The following is a 17,552-nucleotide window of genomic DNA, read 5'->3' as shown; positions in this document are numbered from 1 at the left end:
ATTCACGTAAATATTTTCTCACGTCGCGAACCATTCCAGGCCAGAAAAAGGTTCTTCGTAGTAGCTATAACGTTTTAGCCATTCCTCCGTGAGCTTTTACTGGTGAATCATGAGCTTTAGATATAGTATCCTGACGCAATTTGTAGAGTACCCATAGTTTCCAACAGGTTTCTTCTTGTTCTTCATTACCACTGTAGTGTTCGTTCCGATAGTAAATATATTTATCGATGATTTTTACATCAGGATATTTTTCGGGATTCGAAGCAACTTTCTGTTTTAAATTGATATAGTCCTCATCTTCAAAGTGCGGTGAATCTAAACAAATATCTGGTTCTACTAGTTCCAAGACAGCACATTCATTAATAGAAATTCTCGATAGAGCATCGGGTACGATGTGGTCTTTGCCTTTTCTGTGGCTAATACTGAAATTGTAAGCTTGTAGCTTAAAGACCCACCTGGCCAATCTTCCTGTTAGGTCTGGTTGACGCATCAGCCATAGGAGACTTGAGTGATCCGTTATCACCTCGAACTCCTGCATCTCCAAATAACAACGAAATCTTTTTATGGCCTCAATTGCAGCAAGACATTCTTTCTCTGTTACGCTGTAATTTCGTTGCGCTGAATTTAACTTTTTACTCATGTATGCAATTGGACGTTCTTCACCTTGATCGTCCAATTGCTCCAGAACTGCGCCGATTCCGAAGTCACTAGCATCACAATCAAGAAAGAATTTCTTGCTAAAATCGGGATTTGTTAACACAGGAGCCGAGGTGAGTAACTTCTTCACTTTCTCAAATGACTTCTACGCTTCTTCAGTCCACTTAAAGACCTTTTTAGTTGACAGGACTTCAGTAATGGGGCAAACTACTGACGAGAAGTTGTCGATAAATCGCCGATACCACCCCGCCAATCCAAGGAAACCTCTTACTTGCTTTAACGTTTTGGGGACGGGCCAGTTCTTAATTGCTTCTACCTTTTCTGGATCAGTTGTGATTCCTCCGTTTCCTATCACGTATCCCAAATAATTCACTCTTGTTACGCAAAATTTGGATTTAGATATATTAAGAGTCAATTTAGCTTTTCTAAATTGATTTGCAATTCGAATGAGTACCTCGATATGTGATGTGAAATCTGCCGAAATGATAACCAGGTCATCCAGATACCCAAAGACACAATGCCGAAGATCTGGAGGTATGATTTCATCCATGAGCCTGCACATTGTCTGAGGAGCATTGCACAGTCCGAAAGGCATAACTACAAACTGGTAGAGAGGCCTTCCCGGAACTGTGAAAGCTGTCAGACTCTTGGACTTTTCATCTAAGGCAATCTGCCAGTAGGTATCCTTCAGATCCAGTTTCGTGATGAGATTGGCTTGTGGAGGTCTTGCAAATATTCCCTCAATGTTTGGTAAAGGATATGCATCCTTTTTGGTTAATGAATTAACTTTACGCGCATCTAGACATAAACGGACCTTATTTGGTTTTACAACCAAACGCATTGCTGAACTCCAGAGGGATGTGGATGGTTCAATCACCCCTAGTGCCAACATTCTATCTATTTCACCAAACATCAGTTTCTCAACCGCGGGAGAAACCGGATAGAATCGTGACTTGATTGGTGAAGCATTACCAACATCAATCGAGTGTCTAATAAGACTGGTTCTCCCTAACCCTTGTTTTTCAAAATTCGGGAAGAGATTTATAACAGCATCAAGCTGTTGACGTTGGCTATGGGACAGTGGATATAGATTATCATCTAATGGACTTTTTGTTACCAAATTACTATCGGACAAGCTTTCGGACTTCTGTGTGAGAGCGGATAGATCGGACATGGACAAGTTGGACGCTGAATTACAAGAAATAATGTTTAAAGACCCAACAAAGTCTGGAAACAGTGCAAATTTCTTCCAAAAGTCACTCAATGCTAGTTCGGAACCTATACAGCTAATATTTGCCCCAGTATCGAGTAAACCTAGCTCTTCAAATTCTAAAAATTTGACCTTCGCGTAATATCGTAAATCTTTTGGATTGGAAATTATTGCCGAAACTAAGAATTTCCGACAAAATTTCTTATTTTTATAAAATTTTCTTAAACGAATGGTAAAGCGTTTAGGTTTACTTGTTACTTTTTGGGATAATACAGATACATTAAAAATTTCATCTCTTTTCTGCAGGTATACTTCCCATCGTTTGTGATATGGAAGCTTTGGACTTATTATTCTATCAATATCAACACTAGTATTAAAAAAATCAACAAATTGTTTTCACGTTTGAGTATAGTAATGGGTTCGTGTCTTAAGTCTTTTGTTTTTGTTAGATCAGTGATTTTTTGGTCATAATCGGTGTTTATAGATTTGTCACCTTTGGTAATATTGAAAGTGCAGGTATTTATTGGTGATTCTTCAGAGGACCTGAAGGTCGATAGTTTTTTGTACTCTGATTTTTCCTGGTTGCACAAGTCAAACAATTTGGTTTGTAAACATTTTTCAAACCGCAACCGTAGCAAAATACAGTTCGGTCTTTGAGACAATTCTGCCAGTGATGACCATTTTCATCACAATTCCAGCATTTTGTCATCGATTCATTGCCCTGGATTGCATTAATAGTTGACTCAAAATCTTCACTTTCAATGATGTTTTCGTTAGCAGAATCAATGTCTGCAATGTATCTTCGAGTCATAGTCGGATTTTGATTTCGTATAGTATGAGTTTTGCGCACAGATTCTTCGTTAAGGAAATGTTCTCGCATTTGCACCAATTTACGTAAATGGGAAATGAAGTGGATGGGGACATAGAGCAAATCCTGACGAATCTCTGGACGTAAATTTCGAGCGAGAATTTCAATCAACTCCATGTCAGACATAGGAGTTGGGAAACGATCCATAATGGATAAAATTGATTCGAAAAATGCGTCGAATGTTTCTCCAGCCTTTGTTTTCGATTGCGCACTTCTTCTCTAATATCGAAGGAGGATTTGTACTCTTTGTACTGAGCTCGGATCGCATCACAGAACTCGTCCCACTGAATAGACTGGACTTGTTTGTGGTAACGCCAATACCAGTCTCGAGCTTTTCCCGTGAGAAGAATGTGTAGATTTTTGCAAATCAGGTTAAAGTCTCCGTTAAAGTTGTCATCAGTCAAAGATCTTATTCTATATAAAAATTATTCGTCATGCAGGCCTGTTGACGAACCGTCAAACTTAAGGTTCCAGTTTTGGATAATGGAAGTTATTTTGTCGCAATGCATGGAGCTAGAACTCAAATTTGAAATTGCAATTGGCGAAAATGGGTAAGGATTATTGCCGTTTAAACGTGTTTGTTGTCGCTGAGTTTCATTAAAATTCGACGTAAAATTATTATTATTATTGTTGTTGCCAGAATTTGGAAAATTATTGGGATTATTGTTTTGGAGATTATTAATATTAGGATTATTATTTTGAATGCTATTTACATTGGATTGTGGAACCAGATTAAGGTTTCCTAATATCCGAGTTAAATTTTCCTCAATCATTCTATTAATTTCAGAATAGTCAACACTTATATTGTTTGGGCGTGTTGGAGTTGGTGTGGTCATTCTGACAGAAGAATTTATTGGATTATCATGGTTATTATTCTGATTGGTTTCAGTTACATTGGGAATTTGTTCTTGAAATGTTGAAACATTAATATTTTGAGGATTTGGGTCAGGAAATGCATATTTCTGAAACTGCCGCGTATTGTAGTGTTTTGCTAGAGCACCTCTCGTTTTCGACTTATTAGTTCTAGCCGAACTTACTCTTGCAACAATAACTAACTTCCGTAGTTCAGACAATTGGCAAGGTCTCTTACATTCGGGACATTCAGACTGTGTAGATAGAAATGATTCAATACAATTTCTGTGAAATCCATGGGAACAGTCATGAATGATTAGGCAATCTGCACCTTCATCCATTGATTCATGACAAACATGGCAAACGGAAGGTTCGATTTGTAATGGAGCTGGTATAAAAGGAGGTGGAATGTTTTGATCTTGTGTCGTTTCGGTAGACATTTTGAATTAAATAGGTCAAATTTATAAATTGAAATTACTATACTCAAAATAAACGTAATTTTTTGTTTTTCAGAAAATGGAAATAAAACTGTGAATGAAAATCCGGGTTCAAATCAAGTTAACAAATTGAAAAAGTTTTTACAATATTTCAAAAAGCAACTCAATCAATATTCGTAGACTTTTACAAAATGATTAAGAAGGTAAAAAAAATTAAAACTTTTCACTAAAATAAGTGTATGAACACAATAAATTGATCAAATTTAGAATTTTAAATTCTACTCAATTTGATTTGAAATGAAACACATGAGTCTTAAATTTTGGAAATAAAGTTATTTGAAAAAGAAAAATAAACGTTCGATATATATTACCAGTTTTCCAAAAACTATACAAAAATATGTTGAAAATTAACCAAATTTTATTCCGACAAACCACTGGTATATATTGCAAAACTATTTAAACTTTAATGTTTATTTTGCTTTAATGGAATTTTAAAGAGAAAAATCCTTTAGCAAAAATAATTTGTTTCCTTTAAAAATAGTTTTTCCACTTATAAACTTGAAAATAATTAAAAAAAATTAAAAAAATTAAAAAAAAAACGATTTAAGAAAACTAATATTAAATTGGTTAAATTGAAATTTTGAAATTGATTTCCTTAAATAAAAACACTATAAAACTATTATATTGATCTTAATTTATAATTGCTAAATATCTTTGGGTTTAGATTTTCATTTATTCGTTTTACAGAAGCGTTATATTTTCACTTTTAATTTATTTTTTTAAATAATTTCTTCCTAAATGTAAATTTTTAAATTTTTGATCGATTTAACCAACTAAGAAATTAGTTTTATTATCAAAGTACATATTCATCTAAAACGATTAAAAATTAATCAAAATCTGTAACAAAAAAAATAAACTATCATTTACTAAATATTATAAAACGAAAACATTACTATTTCTGACCTTTGAATTTCATCCAAAACTTAGTCATTCAAATTTGTAATTCAAATTTGAATATTGGAATCGTTCTAGTTAAAGTGATTTCCAAAAATAGACTTAAAATTTACATGGTTTACATAAATCAGAAGAAATCAAAAGTTACTATTAAAAGTGGAAAAGTCAGGAGAAAAAATTTGGTTCAGAAATATATTATTTTCTAATTTATAAAGAAATTCTGTTAGTTTTTATTAAATCCACAACAAATATAGTTTTTAATGTGTTAAAGTAATAACTTTTATTCGATACTATTTATTAAGTTCGAAATCTGTAAATTTCAGAATATTAAAACTTTAAACTTGAATTTCTTCACCCAATTCTGATTTTATTATGAAAAATAATTATTCAGTATGAGGTTTAAGTTTAGAAAATTTTTGTAAAAACTTTCTCACTGAGATTGATTATCTACAGAAAAAAATTCTGTAAAATTTAAATTGAGAAAAAAAACTTAGAATATTTTCTAAAAACAAAACTAAAAAGTTAATAAATTTCAGATATCAAAATGTTCTTACAAAGTTCAATAAAGTCGTAAAGAACAAAGTTTGAAGTTCATTTACGTTTATGAAAAACATCAAATCTCAACTGTATAATGAATAGTGATTACTATTAGACTATTTAATTTGACTTTCAAAAACCATTTATTTATAACCATTATATGATTGAAAAATTAATTAAATTCAATAGTTTAAAGCTTTGTAAAGAAATTAAAATATTTTGGGAGATTCTAACTGTCACCAACAGAATATGTATTCTATAGAACTTCTTCGCTTTTATCGAAAGAATTAGTTGATGAAATTAAATTTTTTCCTAAAATCCAAGTTCTAAGCGAGTTTCCCTTTTTATGAAATGTAATTTTTAATGTTAAGTATTTTTTCCTTTATAAATTTAAATATTTTAAAGCAATTAACAGTTTAATTAATATGCTTTTAGAAAATAAAATTTAGAATCATAAATAAACAAATCTTTCTTTACTAATTAAAATTTGTTCATTTATTCCATCAAGTTTGGAAAAAAAATTAAATATTTATAATAAAAAATGTATACCAATTTAATAAATGAACGGGTGTTTCCAATCGACATTGGATAATAATGTAAAACATAAGGATTAAATTCAATGACGTAGGATTAAAAAAAAACAGGCTATAGTTTATTGCATAAAAATTAAAATTACTATCGAAATTTTTACAGCAATAACTTAATATTGAATCCATTTTCTACTAACAATATTACCTAAAGTTCATTGGTCACTAATTTGCAGCTAGCAAAGTTAATGAATTCCAAAATGGTCTTTGGTCGCTAAATTCGCATCGAGAAATTATGATAATTAATTTTAATTTTCAAGCAATAACGCTTAAATTTAAAATTGCGATATACCTACAAAACTGTTCATTGAAAAGATCCCTAAGAGTTAAGCGGTCAACATATTCGAAACTTAATTTACTCAAATAGTCGAGAAAATCCTGCGAAACTTTAAAGATTATTCTACAGATTGTGTTGAAAAATATTAGCTAAATTAGTGAAATCTACGATTAAAAAAATGAAATTTTGTAGAGCCAATAAAAACTTAAAGTCCTATCGGCCCCACGTTGGGCGCCATTATTTATGTAATGTACAAATTGTGAATACGAAAAATGTTTACAGAAAAAAAACAAAATTAAAAGAATTTATAAAAAAAAAATCTAAATACCCTCACTCGTTACTTTAATGTGACACACAAGGATATCATAGGGATAGGACTACGGGAGCCTTTGATGAGCTAGCAACAGTGGTGTGGGGGGGTTCGGTCCTTTCCTATAATTCCCTATTTTTCTCCCTCCCTATTTTTTTATATGTTCATGGTGTTAGGTCCGGAATGACTAGACTATTTACTTTAATATTGCCCCTATCTAGTCATGAAACTAAAAAGAAATTATTTACTTAAGTGTCAAAGAATTTATCCTATTTAATGATCTCTCTGTGATGGTGTAGAGAGATGAAGCCTCGTAACCCTCGCCTTCCATGTTTCAATGGCTGGAATATTAATTTGAAACCCCACAATCAAAAGAGTAACTAGATATCTTACATTATCTCATTATTTACGTCGAATGAAAACACTCTTACAGATTTTCGATTAACAATTCATATTGTTTAACAATAATTTATTCAAACTAATTTTAAACTATTAACAAACGTTATCAAATTATTATATGAACACATTATTTTCGCGAACAATCATAAAATTCTAAATTAATTATACCTAGTATTGATTCCTTTTAATTTTAATTTAAAATAAAAAAATAAAAAAAAATTAAAAAGATATATTTATTTATCTGACCGAATCTCAATGGGTTAATTATTGGCAAAAATAAATAAAATATTATCATTTAGCTTCTCTTTTAAGTTCTTCGCGAGCCAAAATTTCTTTACCAACATTTATGTGGATAGGTCCATTATTGACCCTACTTCCCCTATTGGGTTCACTTCAGGAAATGGCTTTAACGCTCAATTATATCTTAAAAATACGAGTGAAGCGATGAAATGCGACATACGTAGTCTTCTTACGAGCCAAAACCTCTGTACCAATTTTTTTGGATCGACCCATAAATGACATTTCCCCATATAAGGCTGCCCTCTGCAAATGACTATAATGCTCATCACTGGCTTAAAAATGAACGTACTGACGAAATTTTACACACATTAGTTTAATGCTAGCCAAAATCTTTCCAACAAATTTAGGAAGGATCGGTCCATAATTTGTCTACCGCTTATACAAGGTTTCCTTTAGAATATTACTTTAACGCTCATTACTGGTTAAAAAATGCGAGTATAACGATAAAATGTGATTAAAGTATGTAAGTTTCTCGCGAGCCAAAATCTCTGTACCAAATTGTATGTGGATCGGTTCATAATTGACCCCCTAGTACCCCCTAGCCCCTATAAAGGTTTCCCTTCAGCAACGAGATTTGGTTATTAAAATAAGACTTTTCCTTATTTAAAATATGAGCATTTCACTGAAATTTTGCATAAACAGGTGCTATACAAACGAAATGTACAAAATTTATAAGTATCGGTTCATAATTCACGCATATAAAGGTCCTCTTCAGAAAATTACTCATATGCTCACGGTCTAAAAATTGATCTAAAATATTTTGTTTTTAAAACTTATATTTTGTTAGTTCAAAAGAGCTCGGTCCATATTCCAAATATTACCCTGAAGTTTATAAGGAAGCATTCCTTTTACGACATACGGTTTGATGGTGGGTATATGAGATTCAGCACAGCCGAATATAACACTCTTACTTGTTTTATTCTGGCATTGCACAGTGGGGCAGAATGGAAATTTTTTGGAAATAAATCTGGCATTTCTAAACGGCTGATCCGATCGGGATAAAATTTGGAGCGTAGCCAAGGAGTATTCGAGTTTAAGTTTTGAAGATGAACACCGCAGATGCCCCAGGGACGGAGCTGTGGCGGCTCAAAGTAGGGTACCTACGACATGTAAAATTTTTAAACACGTGCCATTTTTTGGTTTTTCACCCAAATACAAAGATTTTTATATTTTCTGAAAGCGCTCGATCCGAGTTATAGGCATTATAATATCCGAGTTATAGGCATTTAAAAATTTAGTGATACCATACCTTGGTCCGCCTTTTTTCCAAAATATACAAAAAATTTCAGATCAATATCATTTACAGATCCAAAAATATACGTTTTTTAATTTAAAAATTCAAAAAAAATTAGATTTTTGCCGTTTTTTTGCCCAAAATGTGTCTTAACTCTTTTATTAATAAAATAAAATTTTCTTTAAGAACATGTAACAATTTTATAGTTTTCTAAACGGTATCTTTACGCAGAACGCTTTGGCGTAAAAAACTTGTCCTATTTTTTGAAAATGTTGCCACTGCGTCCTTCCGAATACGATCTATTTTTTATCTAAACATCAACTTTGGGCGACATGTTCTAAAATCCCAAAGCTGGGATCAGAAAACTGAAAGCAGTTTTGGAAACCTCAATATGTTTTCTATTTACTCCAAAAGTATTTTCCCAGCCCTGAAAGAAATATGGACCCTATGGGCAAAAATGTAAAAAATCCCATTTTTGGGATTTTCATTCCTATTTTTGGGAATTGCGGGATGCCCTTTGACCTTTTCAATTTTTTTTTGCATTTTTTTATTTGAAATGACAAATTTAATAAGCGTTGAAGATTTCATTGAGTTTTGTTCATAAATAAAGATTTTATCATATATTACATATTTGTTAAATTTCTAAAACTATGATTTATATAAAAATTTTAATAGGGTCGCAGATAGCTACAACAATTTAGTCCATATTTATCCCTTAGTATCTTTTTTTAGTTAGATATGGAAATTCTCGACCTTTTACAAAAAATTCCAAGCCAATATCTCAATTACATTCAAAAATATGTTCATTTAAACCTGTATCCTTTAATATCATCTTTTTCATATTTTAGTATTAAATATGACAGAACATGTTTAAATCTTAAATTTACCTATTTTCTATTTGTTTGCTTATCCTTATAATTGAAAGGTCCTATTATGCTTAAATTTTCAGAAACTATTTTTTTCCTAAATTTTTTCGACAGATTTCGTTCTGTTTCGTTTATGATCATGTAGGTAAAAATATACAGGTAATGATAATTTCGATTCATTCACTAAAAAGAAATATCAATGACTGAATTACAGGTTATAGTAATATAGTCCTAAACGTTAATAGGTAGACAGTTCGTAATTTTTACTTCGGAATACCTGTATCGGAAATGACATGAATTGGTATATAAGTAAACTTCTCAGATTTTAAGTACCATATTTAATAAATCTACAATGAAGATTACATTAAAGTACGAAGAGTTGTGTTCCGTGCTATGGAGTGTATCTTCAAAAGGGCCAAAAAGAATTGAAGACATTTCAAATTATATAAAAACTACATATAGTAGAAAAGTAAGCAAAACAGGCATATCAAAAATTGAAAACTTTTTGATGTAAAAAGTAAGTCTGTGGATGGAAATCAAAAGAAATTTCGATTAAAATTTTGTAGTTGGATGGAAACTACTACGGAAATCTCTACTTACAACACATCAGCAGGAGCGCCTTGCAAGTCATACGAAGACTTATGTTCAAGGTAAAAAAAAAAGGGTCACACAAAAGCTTTTTTCAATCTCAAATGAGGAAATTGCTGATACATTTAACGAAATGCTGAAAAAGGAAAACCAACCTATGGATGCCGTACATATTGCAACTATTCTTCCTAATGCATAACCAAAACGACTTAAGCGAATTGTGGAAAGTATACCAACTCCAACATCACAATCAAATTTTACTGAAGAGGAAGCAATAGCGCTTATGTTGGAACTGGGTCTCAGTCGAAATAAGTACCAAATATATTAAGGAAAGCTCTCCATGAAAAAGGACACAATATATTACCATCATACAAGGCGATCCAGGAAAAAAAACAAGCTATCCTACCATCACCTATTGCTGTTAATGATGTGGAAGCTTGTATTGATATATCATCTTTGCTCGAAAACACAGCATCAAGAATTGTGTCAGACTTTTCAGAAGACCAACTAAGGAAAATTCATAACTGTGATGTTGTCTTAGTGTGTAAGTGGGGATGTGACGGTTTATTAGCACTTCCAGAATACAAACAAGCTTGTGGAAGTCGGACATTAGCAGACTACAAAAGTGTATTTATGTCATCATCAGTGCCATTACGAATTCGTTCATATTCCCTTAATCCATCATCGTCAAGCATCGGAAATTCATTTGAAGATATATGGATCAATACAACTCCGGGTTCAAAAAATTTTTGTAGACCCATTGAATTAGAATATATAAAGGAGTCAAAGAAAACAACAAAAGATTTAGTGGAATATTTAAAAGATGAAATAAATGCACTGGAGCCCATTTGCATAAAATAAAGGAATTCTCTATTAACGTATCATATCAGCTAAGCTTAACAATGATTGATGGAAAGCCAGCAATACCATAACAGAAACTTCTTCCTTCTGGAGATGCTCAATATGTAATGAGAAAAAGTCGCAATTCTCAAATATAGACAAAGCAGAAGTATTAATGAAGAAGTCCTGTCTTTCGGAATTTCACCACTTCATGCCAGAATACGATTTTTGGATTACTTTTTACACATAAGGAGTGAGATCGAAAAATTCTTAACACACGTTTTTCATTACATTTTTCAACCAAAGTATTATTTAATTTTTTTTTTTTATCAAGTTACCTTTGAAAAACATGTCAGTTATTATGTGTAATGTCAATTATATTAATTTTTTTGTTAATCTGATTAAAATGAGTGACCAGAAAAAAGTGCGTACTGAAATTATTAAATATTTTCAACTAAACCCAACTTGGTCTTACAAAAAGTTGGCCAAGCATACAAAGGTCTGCCGTCAAACTGTTTCCAATGTTATTAAACAGTACCGGGAGAACTTGTCAGTTGATAGAAAACCTGGTTCAGGTAGAAGGAATGGTCCACATGATATTTCTAAAGCCAAAAAAAATAGAACGCATTTTCAAAAGAGCTCCCAACATATCCGGTAGGAAAGCAGCTCGGTTAGCTCAGTGCTCGGACTATTGGTACGAAAAGTTAAAGCTAATGCAGGTTTAAAAACATACAAGGCTCAAAAAGTTCCTCACAGGAACGCTGCTAAAGATTTAGAGGCCAAAAACAGAGCACGGAAATTGAAGTTATGTTTTATAAAAAAATATTCTTGCTGCATAATGGATGACGAAACGTATGTTCTGGCAGATTTTTCGCAACTTCCAGGTCAAAAGTTTTATGTTGCTGATGCTCGAGGGAATGTTGAAGAAAAGTTTAGGACCCAAAAGCAGACAAAATTTTCCAGAAAGTTCTTGGTATGGCAAGCAATATGCAGTTGCGGCAAAAGAAGCCAATCATTTGTTACAACGGGCTCTATAAATACCGAAATTTACATCAAGGAATGTTTACATAAAAGGCTGCTTCCATTCATAAGACTTCATAATGTGTCCACTTATTTTTGGCCTGACTTGGCATCCTGTCACTATGGTAAACAAGCCCTTGAGTGGTACAAGAACAATAATGTGATATTTGAACCAAGAGAGGCAAATCCTCCAAACTGCCCGGAGCTAAGGCCACTGGAGAGATATTGGGCTCTTGTTAAAAGAGAATTGAAGAGTACAAAAAGGTGTCCAAAAGTGTGGTAGATTTTAAACGGAGATGGACTACATGTTCGAGCACAGTGACAGAAAGCACTATAAAAACGTTAATGGAAGGGTTTCCGAAAAGGGTTCAAAATTTCATCACTAGTGATTAAAACTATAAAAATATTTTTTTTTTTGTAAATTGTAATAATAATTTGAATCAAATAAAAAAAGTTAAACTGTAAGTTTAGTGGTTTCTTTTTTATAAACATATATGTATGTTAAGAATTTTTCGATCTCACTCCTTAGCATACGACCTCAAATATAGAAGTGTGCCAGAGAATCTTACTAAATCAACAAAAAATAATGAAGAATTGAAAGAACTGAGAGCTGCGGAAAAAAGCAGAATCCAAGAAGAATTTAATGTTCAGATGGGATTAAACATCGACAAACCACTTCCAAGTTGCGGTAGTACAAATGACGGTAATACGGCGAGAAGGTTTTTCGTGATTTTGAAATTACTTCAAAAATAACTGGAATCGACAAGGAGTTGCTTCGAAGAGTTAACACTATTTTAATGGCACTGAATAGTAAACATAAAATTAATGGAAATCGATTTGGGGAATATACATCTGAAATTTCTAAATTACTTGTATCTCTGTATCCATGGAGGGAACTAACACCAACAGTAAACAAAGTATTGTGTTATGGTCAAATAATAATTGAATCGAATATTCTTCCACTTGGAGAGTTAACAGAAGAAGCCCAGGAAGCGAGGAATCGAGATTTTAAGCATGTTCAACTTTTCAGCTTAAGAAAATGCTCCAGGCAATCACAGAATCAAGATATTTTTAATAGTTTACTAGGAATTAGGTTAGGAATTAACTATATAAGTAGGTTGTAAGAATTAATTGTATTATGTTTAAGATAAACAGTTCAAATAAAAAAGCTATTATACTAACTGATGATATTGTATTAAATTGTGTTTTATATTTCGGCGGACGGGAAAGGTGGTTTGTGTGGGGTGATTTAGGTGTTGTTGTGCGTGGCTCATAATAAAATTATATTTTTTATTGTATATACAATGTTATAGTCTTTAATAAAATAATTAACTAAATAATTTTTAAAAATTGTCCAAATATTTTATTTAACACCAAATGTATGTTCTGTCATACTTAATACTAAAATATGAAAAAGATGAAATTAAAGGACACAGGTTTAAATGAACATATTTTTGAATGTAATTGAGATATTGGCTTGAAATTTTTTGTAAAGGGTCGAGAATTTCCATATCTAACTAAAAAAAGATATTAAGGGATAAATATGGACTAAATTGTTGTAGCTATCTGCGACCTATTAAAATTTTGATATAAATCATAGTTTTAGAAAATTTAACAAATATGTAATATATGACAAAATCTTTATTTATGAACATAACTCAATGAAATCTTCAACGCTTGTTAAATTTGTCATTTCAAATAAGAAAATGTAAAAAAAAAATTGAAAAGGTCAAAGGGCACCCCGCAATTCCCAAAATAGGAATGAAAATCCCAAAAATGGAATTTTTTACATTTTTGCCCATAGGGTCCACATTTCTTTCAGGGCTGGGAAAAAACTTTTGGAGTAAATAGAAAACATATTAAGGTTTCCAAAACTGCTTTCAGTTTTCTGATCCCAGCTTTGGGATTCTAGAACATGTCGCCCAAAGTTGAAGTTTTGATAAAAAAAATAGGTCATATTCGGAAGGATGCAGTGGCAACATTTTCAAAAAATAGGACAAGTTTTTTTACGCCAAAGCGTTCTGCGTAAAGATACCTTTTAGAAAACTATAAAATTGTTATATGTTCTTAAAGAAAATTTTATTTTATTAATAAAAGAGTTAAGACACATTTTGGGAAAAAAACGGCAAAAATCTAAAATTTTTTGAATTTTTAAATTAAAAAACATATATTTTTGGATCTGTAAATGATATTGATCTGAAATTTTTTGTATATTTATTGGAAATTTTGTTGTCTAAGTAACAAGAAAAAATTGAGTCCATTTGGTCCAAAATTACGCCCGTATTCAAAAATAGGCGGACCAAGGTATGGTAAATTTTGTACCACTAAATTTTTAAATGCCTATAACTCAGATATTATAAGAGATAAGTAGTATGGCACAAGTTTAAAATTTTTACATGTCGTAGGTACCCTACTTTGAGCTCCGTCCCTGGGGCATCTGCGGGGTTCATCTTCAAAACTTAAACTCGAATACTCCTTGGCTACGCTCACGCACAATTTTATCCCGATCGGATCAGCCGTTTAGAAACGCCAGATTTATTTCCAAAAAATTTCCATTCTGCCCCACTGTGGAGAGGCAGTAAAATTGTCTAAATATGAGAATTTGGAAAAAAGTTCACCATATTTAGACAACTTACCTTGTAGAGCAGAGAAATCCTTCTTAATTTCTTCAAACTCAGCTTTGTAGCTTTTAAAGAAATGGTAAAATTTAATCCCTATTACTCTACAACTAGGACATGTCCATTGGATGTTCTTAGCCTTGTCGAATAGTGAATCTGCATCGCGAGCTTTAAGGCCACTACATTTAAAAATGGTAGTTTCCCAAACACAGCCAGCAGAAAACCATACGTTCATCACCAGATATGTTGCAGTTTCTATTAATACAGTCCATAACGATACTTATTCAATACACACACCACGTATTTAAAGGATGAAGTAGTATTGGCAATGTTTCGATTAGTTAGTAAGGACACAAACCAAATAAATCAAAACCGTTATTCTGGCAAAATTTATTTAGGTTTTTGTTGTGCACAAGATCGTCCGATAGCAGTAATATATAATTTATATATACGGCCAGTCAAATCTTTTTGTAAAAAAAAGTGTATTGTTGTAGTACACACCCTAGAACAATGAAATACACAAAAAAATTATGCCATCCGATTTCTAAATTTTCAACTTAAAGTTCTATATAGGTTTTTATCGTGCACAAGATCATCCGATAGCAGCTATATATTCTTTTCCATATATGTCAATAGTAACATTTTTATAATGTTTTTTATTAAAAGTCATTCTGTAATTATATAATCCCAAATTTATTTATATTTTAGTAGATTTGTTCCTTACCACATTTATATACATATTTTAATTGATAAAAAAAAAATTATTTAAATCACGTACATAAGCACATTAAAAATGTAAATAATGAAAATTAGTTTTATATTGATAAAATTGCTGTTACGGGTTGTTATATTTTTCAGATTTGTCAGACTGTTTTCTTTTTAAAACACGCGTATTCAATACACCACAAACAACTTTTTTGACTTTGCATACACAGTAAAACCCGATTATAACCTTTCTTCTTCGATATAAAAATGCATAGTTGTATGAAATTTTATTCATGGGACTAAATAGTAATTCGTTTTAATAAAAAATTCTTTATAAAATATGTTTTCTTATCAAAGTAGTTATCAACTTTACAACCAGACAAGCTGAGTTATATTTTTAAACAATCAATGTAGGTAAAAATATCGTTCGCGATCGCAATTTTATTAATATCGCGAGTTTAATTCGAATTTTTGTTTGTATTCTCTTCGTAAGCGATATTTACACGTTTTTGTTTTTTCAACTCGCTTTCGAATTGAATTCGAGCAGAAAATCAGCAAATATGTGTTTGCAAGAAAAAGGTTTTATGATGGCAATTAAAAAAAATTATTAAGAAATAATTATGTATGGTTATGCGGCCACCAAAAATGAATTCTAAGAAAGTGTTAAAAAGGAAATCTTCACCTTTTTATGTAAAATAGTATATTTTTTCATATGTACATTGATGAATACATCAAAAATGAAATTACTAATAATAAGGCGGATAAGACAACAAAACAAAATAAGAAAGAGTTCCCATCGACTCAAATATTTTGGAATATTGGAAAACGAAGAAGTTAAATGATCCTGAAATAGGACATTTGCTAGATGAGGCTTCATCAGTTCCATCAACACAGGTTTCTGAGGAAGGAGCATTTGGTGCAAAAATGAATAAAAATGTTATGAAAAAATAGATTTGCACACCAGAAAGAAAAGATAATAAAATATAATAACAATGGCAACTTTTCGCGCACACACTCAAACAAATTCTTAGAAATCCAAAAGGACAAAAATACATACATATACAATATATACAGCCATACACAAATGCATTTTCTTAATGGATGTACACCCTGCCAACAATTTCTATCTAAATTGTAACCTAACGTTACAGCTTCAAGTTTAAAACAATCTAATTTGATATAATCTGAGTGAATGAAAAGTGACCCCGTTCGAAAGATCCCTTTGGCCTGTTTAATACTTGATGTGTCCATTTCGATTCAGTTTCATGTCACTTTTTTATAACATAAAAGTAGTAAATTTCCATTTTTGCCATAACAATAGAAAAGCTGCAAAGTGTTATGATTTTATACACTTTTATGTTATAAAAGCGATTTTATTAAATTTTTTTATTTCTCCTTTATTATATTGTTTTGCACTTACTAATCTCTCAATGATGCTTATTATATATTTAACTAGCTGCAAAGTGTTATGATTTTATACACTTTTTTGTTATAAAAGCGGTTTTATTAAAAAAAATTTTTTTTAAATTTTTATTAATATTTTATCTACTTATTATCATTTAACTTTACTTTTGGTATATTAAAACGCACCAAAATTTAACAAAATTATGATAAAAATTAGAAAGTAATGTATTTTGTTTTTGTAAATTTTTCAGCTTAGTACTGACAAACATAAAATTGAGCTTTTATAGTGACTATTTAGTTCATGTATCCAAAATTAAACTCAAATTTGCTGGCATGTATGTACACATGTATATTCATACGCTTACTATAAGTGTTCCAACTCCATTTGCACACGTGCAAAAGGGTAAACATGTAATAAAACCAAAAGAAAATTCTTAAAAATTAAAGGAACACCTTCGCCAAGGGATCTTGTCGTGATGCGAAGGCTTAAGTACATCGTGACTATAACTTACTGTGACTAATGCTTCGGTATCCAGCCACAGGAAGTTATGGTTTCAAAGAAGTGTATAACTAAGGGTTACTTATCTTGTCAAGATAGTAAGAGTGGTATGTGTCTGTCAATCCTACTTACATCTATCATGACATATATATGCACTTTTAAGGTCAAGGTGAGTGGTAGCAGTGCCGAGGGCCTGAATGGCTAGCCAGTGCATAAAGAGGCTATTTGCTTACAGCTCCCCTCAGTGTTATGGTAAAGCGCTGTTGTAACGTAGTTGCCTAGTCCACAGTGGTATAGGAAAAAAAAAGAGGGAAATAATTCGGTAACTTCTAAACGGTTAATCCGATTTTAATGAAATTTGGTATGCACAAAGAGGAGGTGTTGTCGAGT

General features: G+C 31.5%; 1 protein-coding gene across 1 annotated transcript; it reads right to left on the bottom strand.

Moving 5' to 3' along the window:
- Positions 1–3,160: 3,160 nt before the first annotated feature.
- Positions 3,161–4,027, bottom strand: LOC124419241 (probable inactive serine/threonine-protein kinase scy2). Its single transcript, XM_046947863.1, has one exon. It carries the CDS (start codon positions 4,025–4,027, stop codon positions 3,161–3,163), a length of 867 nt encoding a protein of 288 aa, XP_046803819.1.
- Positions 4,028–17,552: the final 13,525 nt, after the last annotated feature.

This window comes from Lucilia cuprina, chromosome 4 (assembly GCF_022045245.1).
Source record: "Lucilia cuprina isolate Lc7/37 chromosome 4, ASM2204524v1, whole genome shotgun sequence".
Taxonomy (NCBI): Eukaryota; Metazoa; Arthropoda; class Insecta; order Diptera; family Calliphoridae; genus Lucilia; species Lucilia cuprina.
This window is presented reverse-complemented; position numbering and strand designations above follow the sequence as displayed.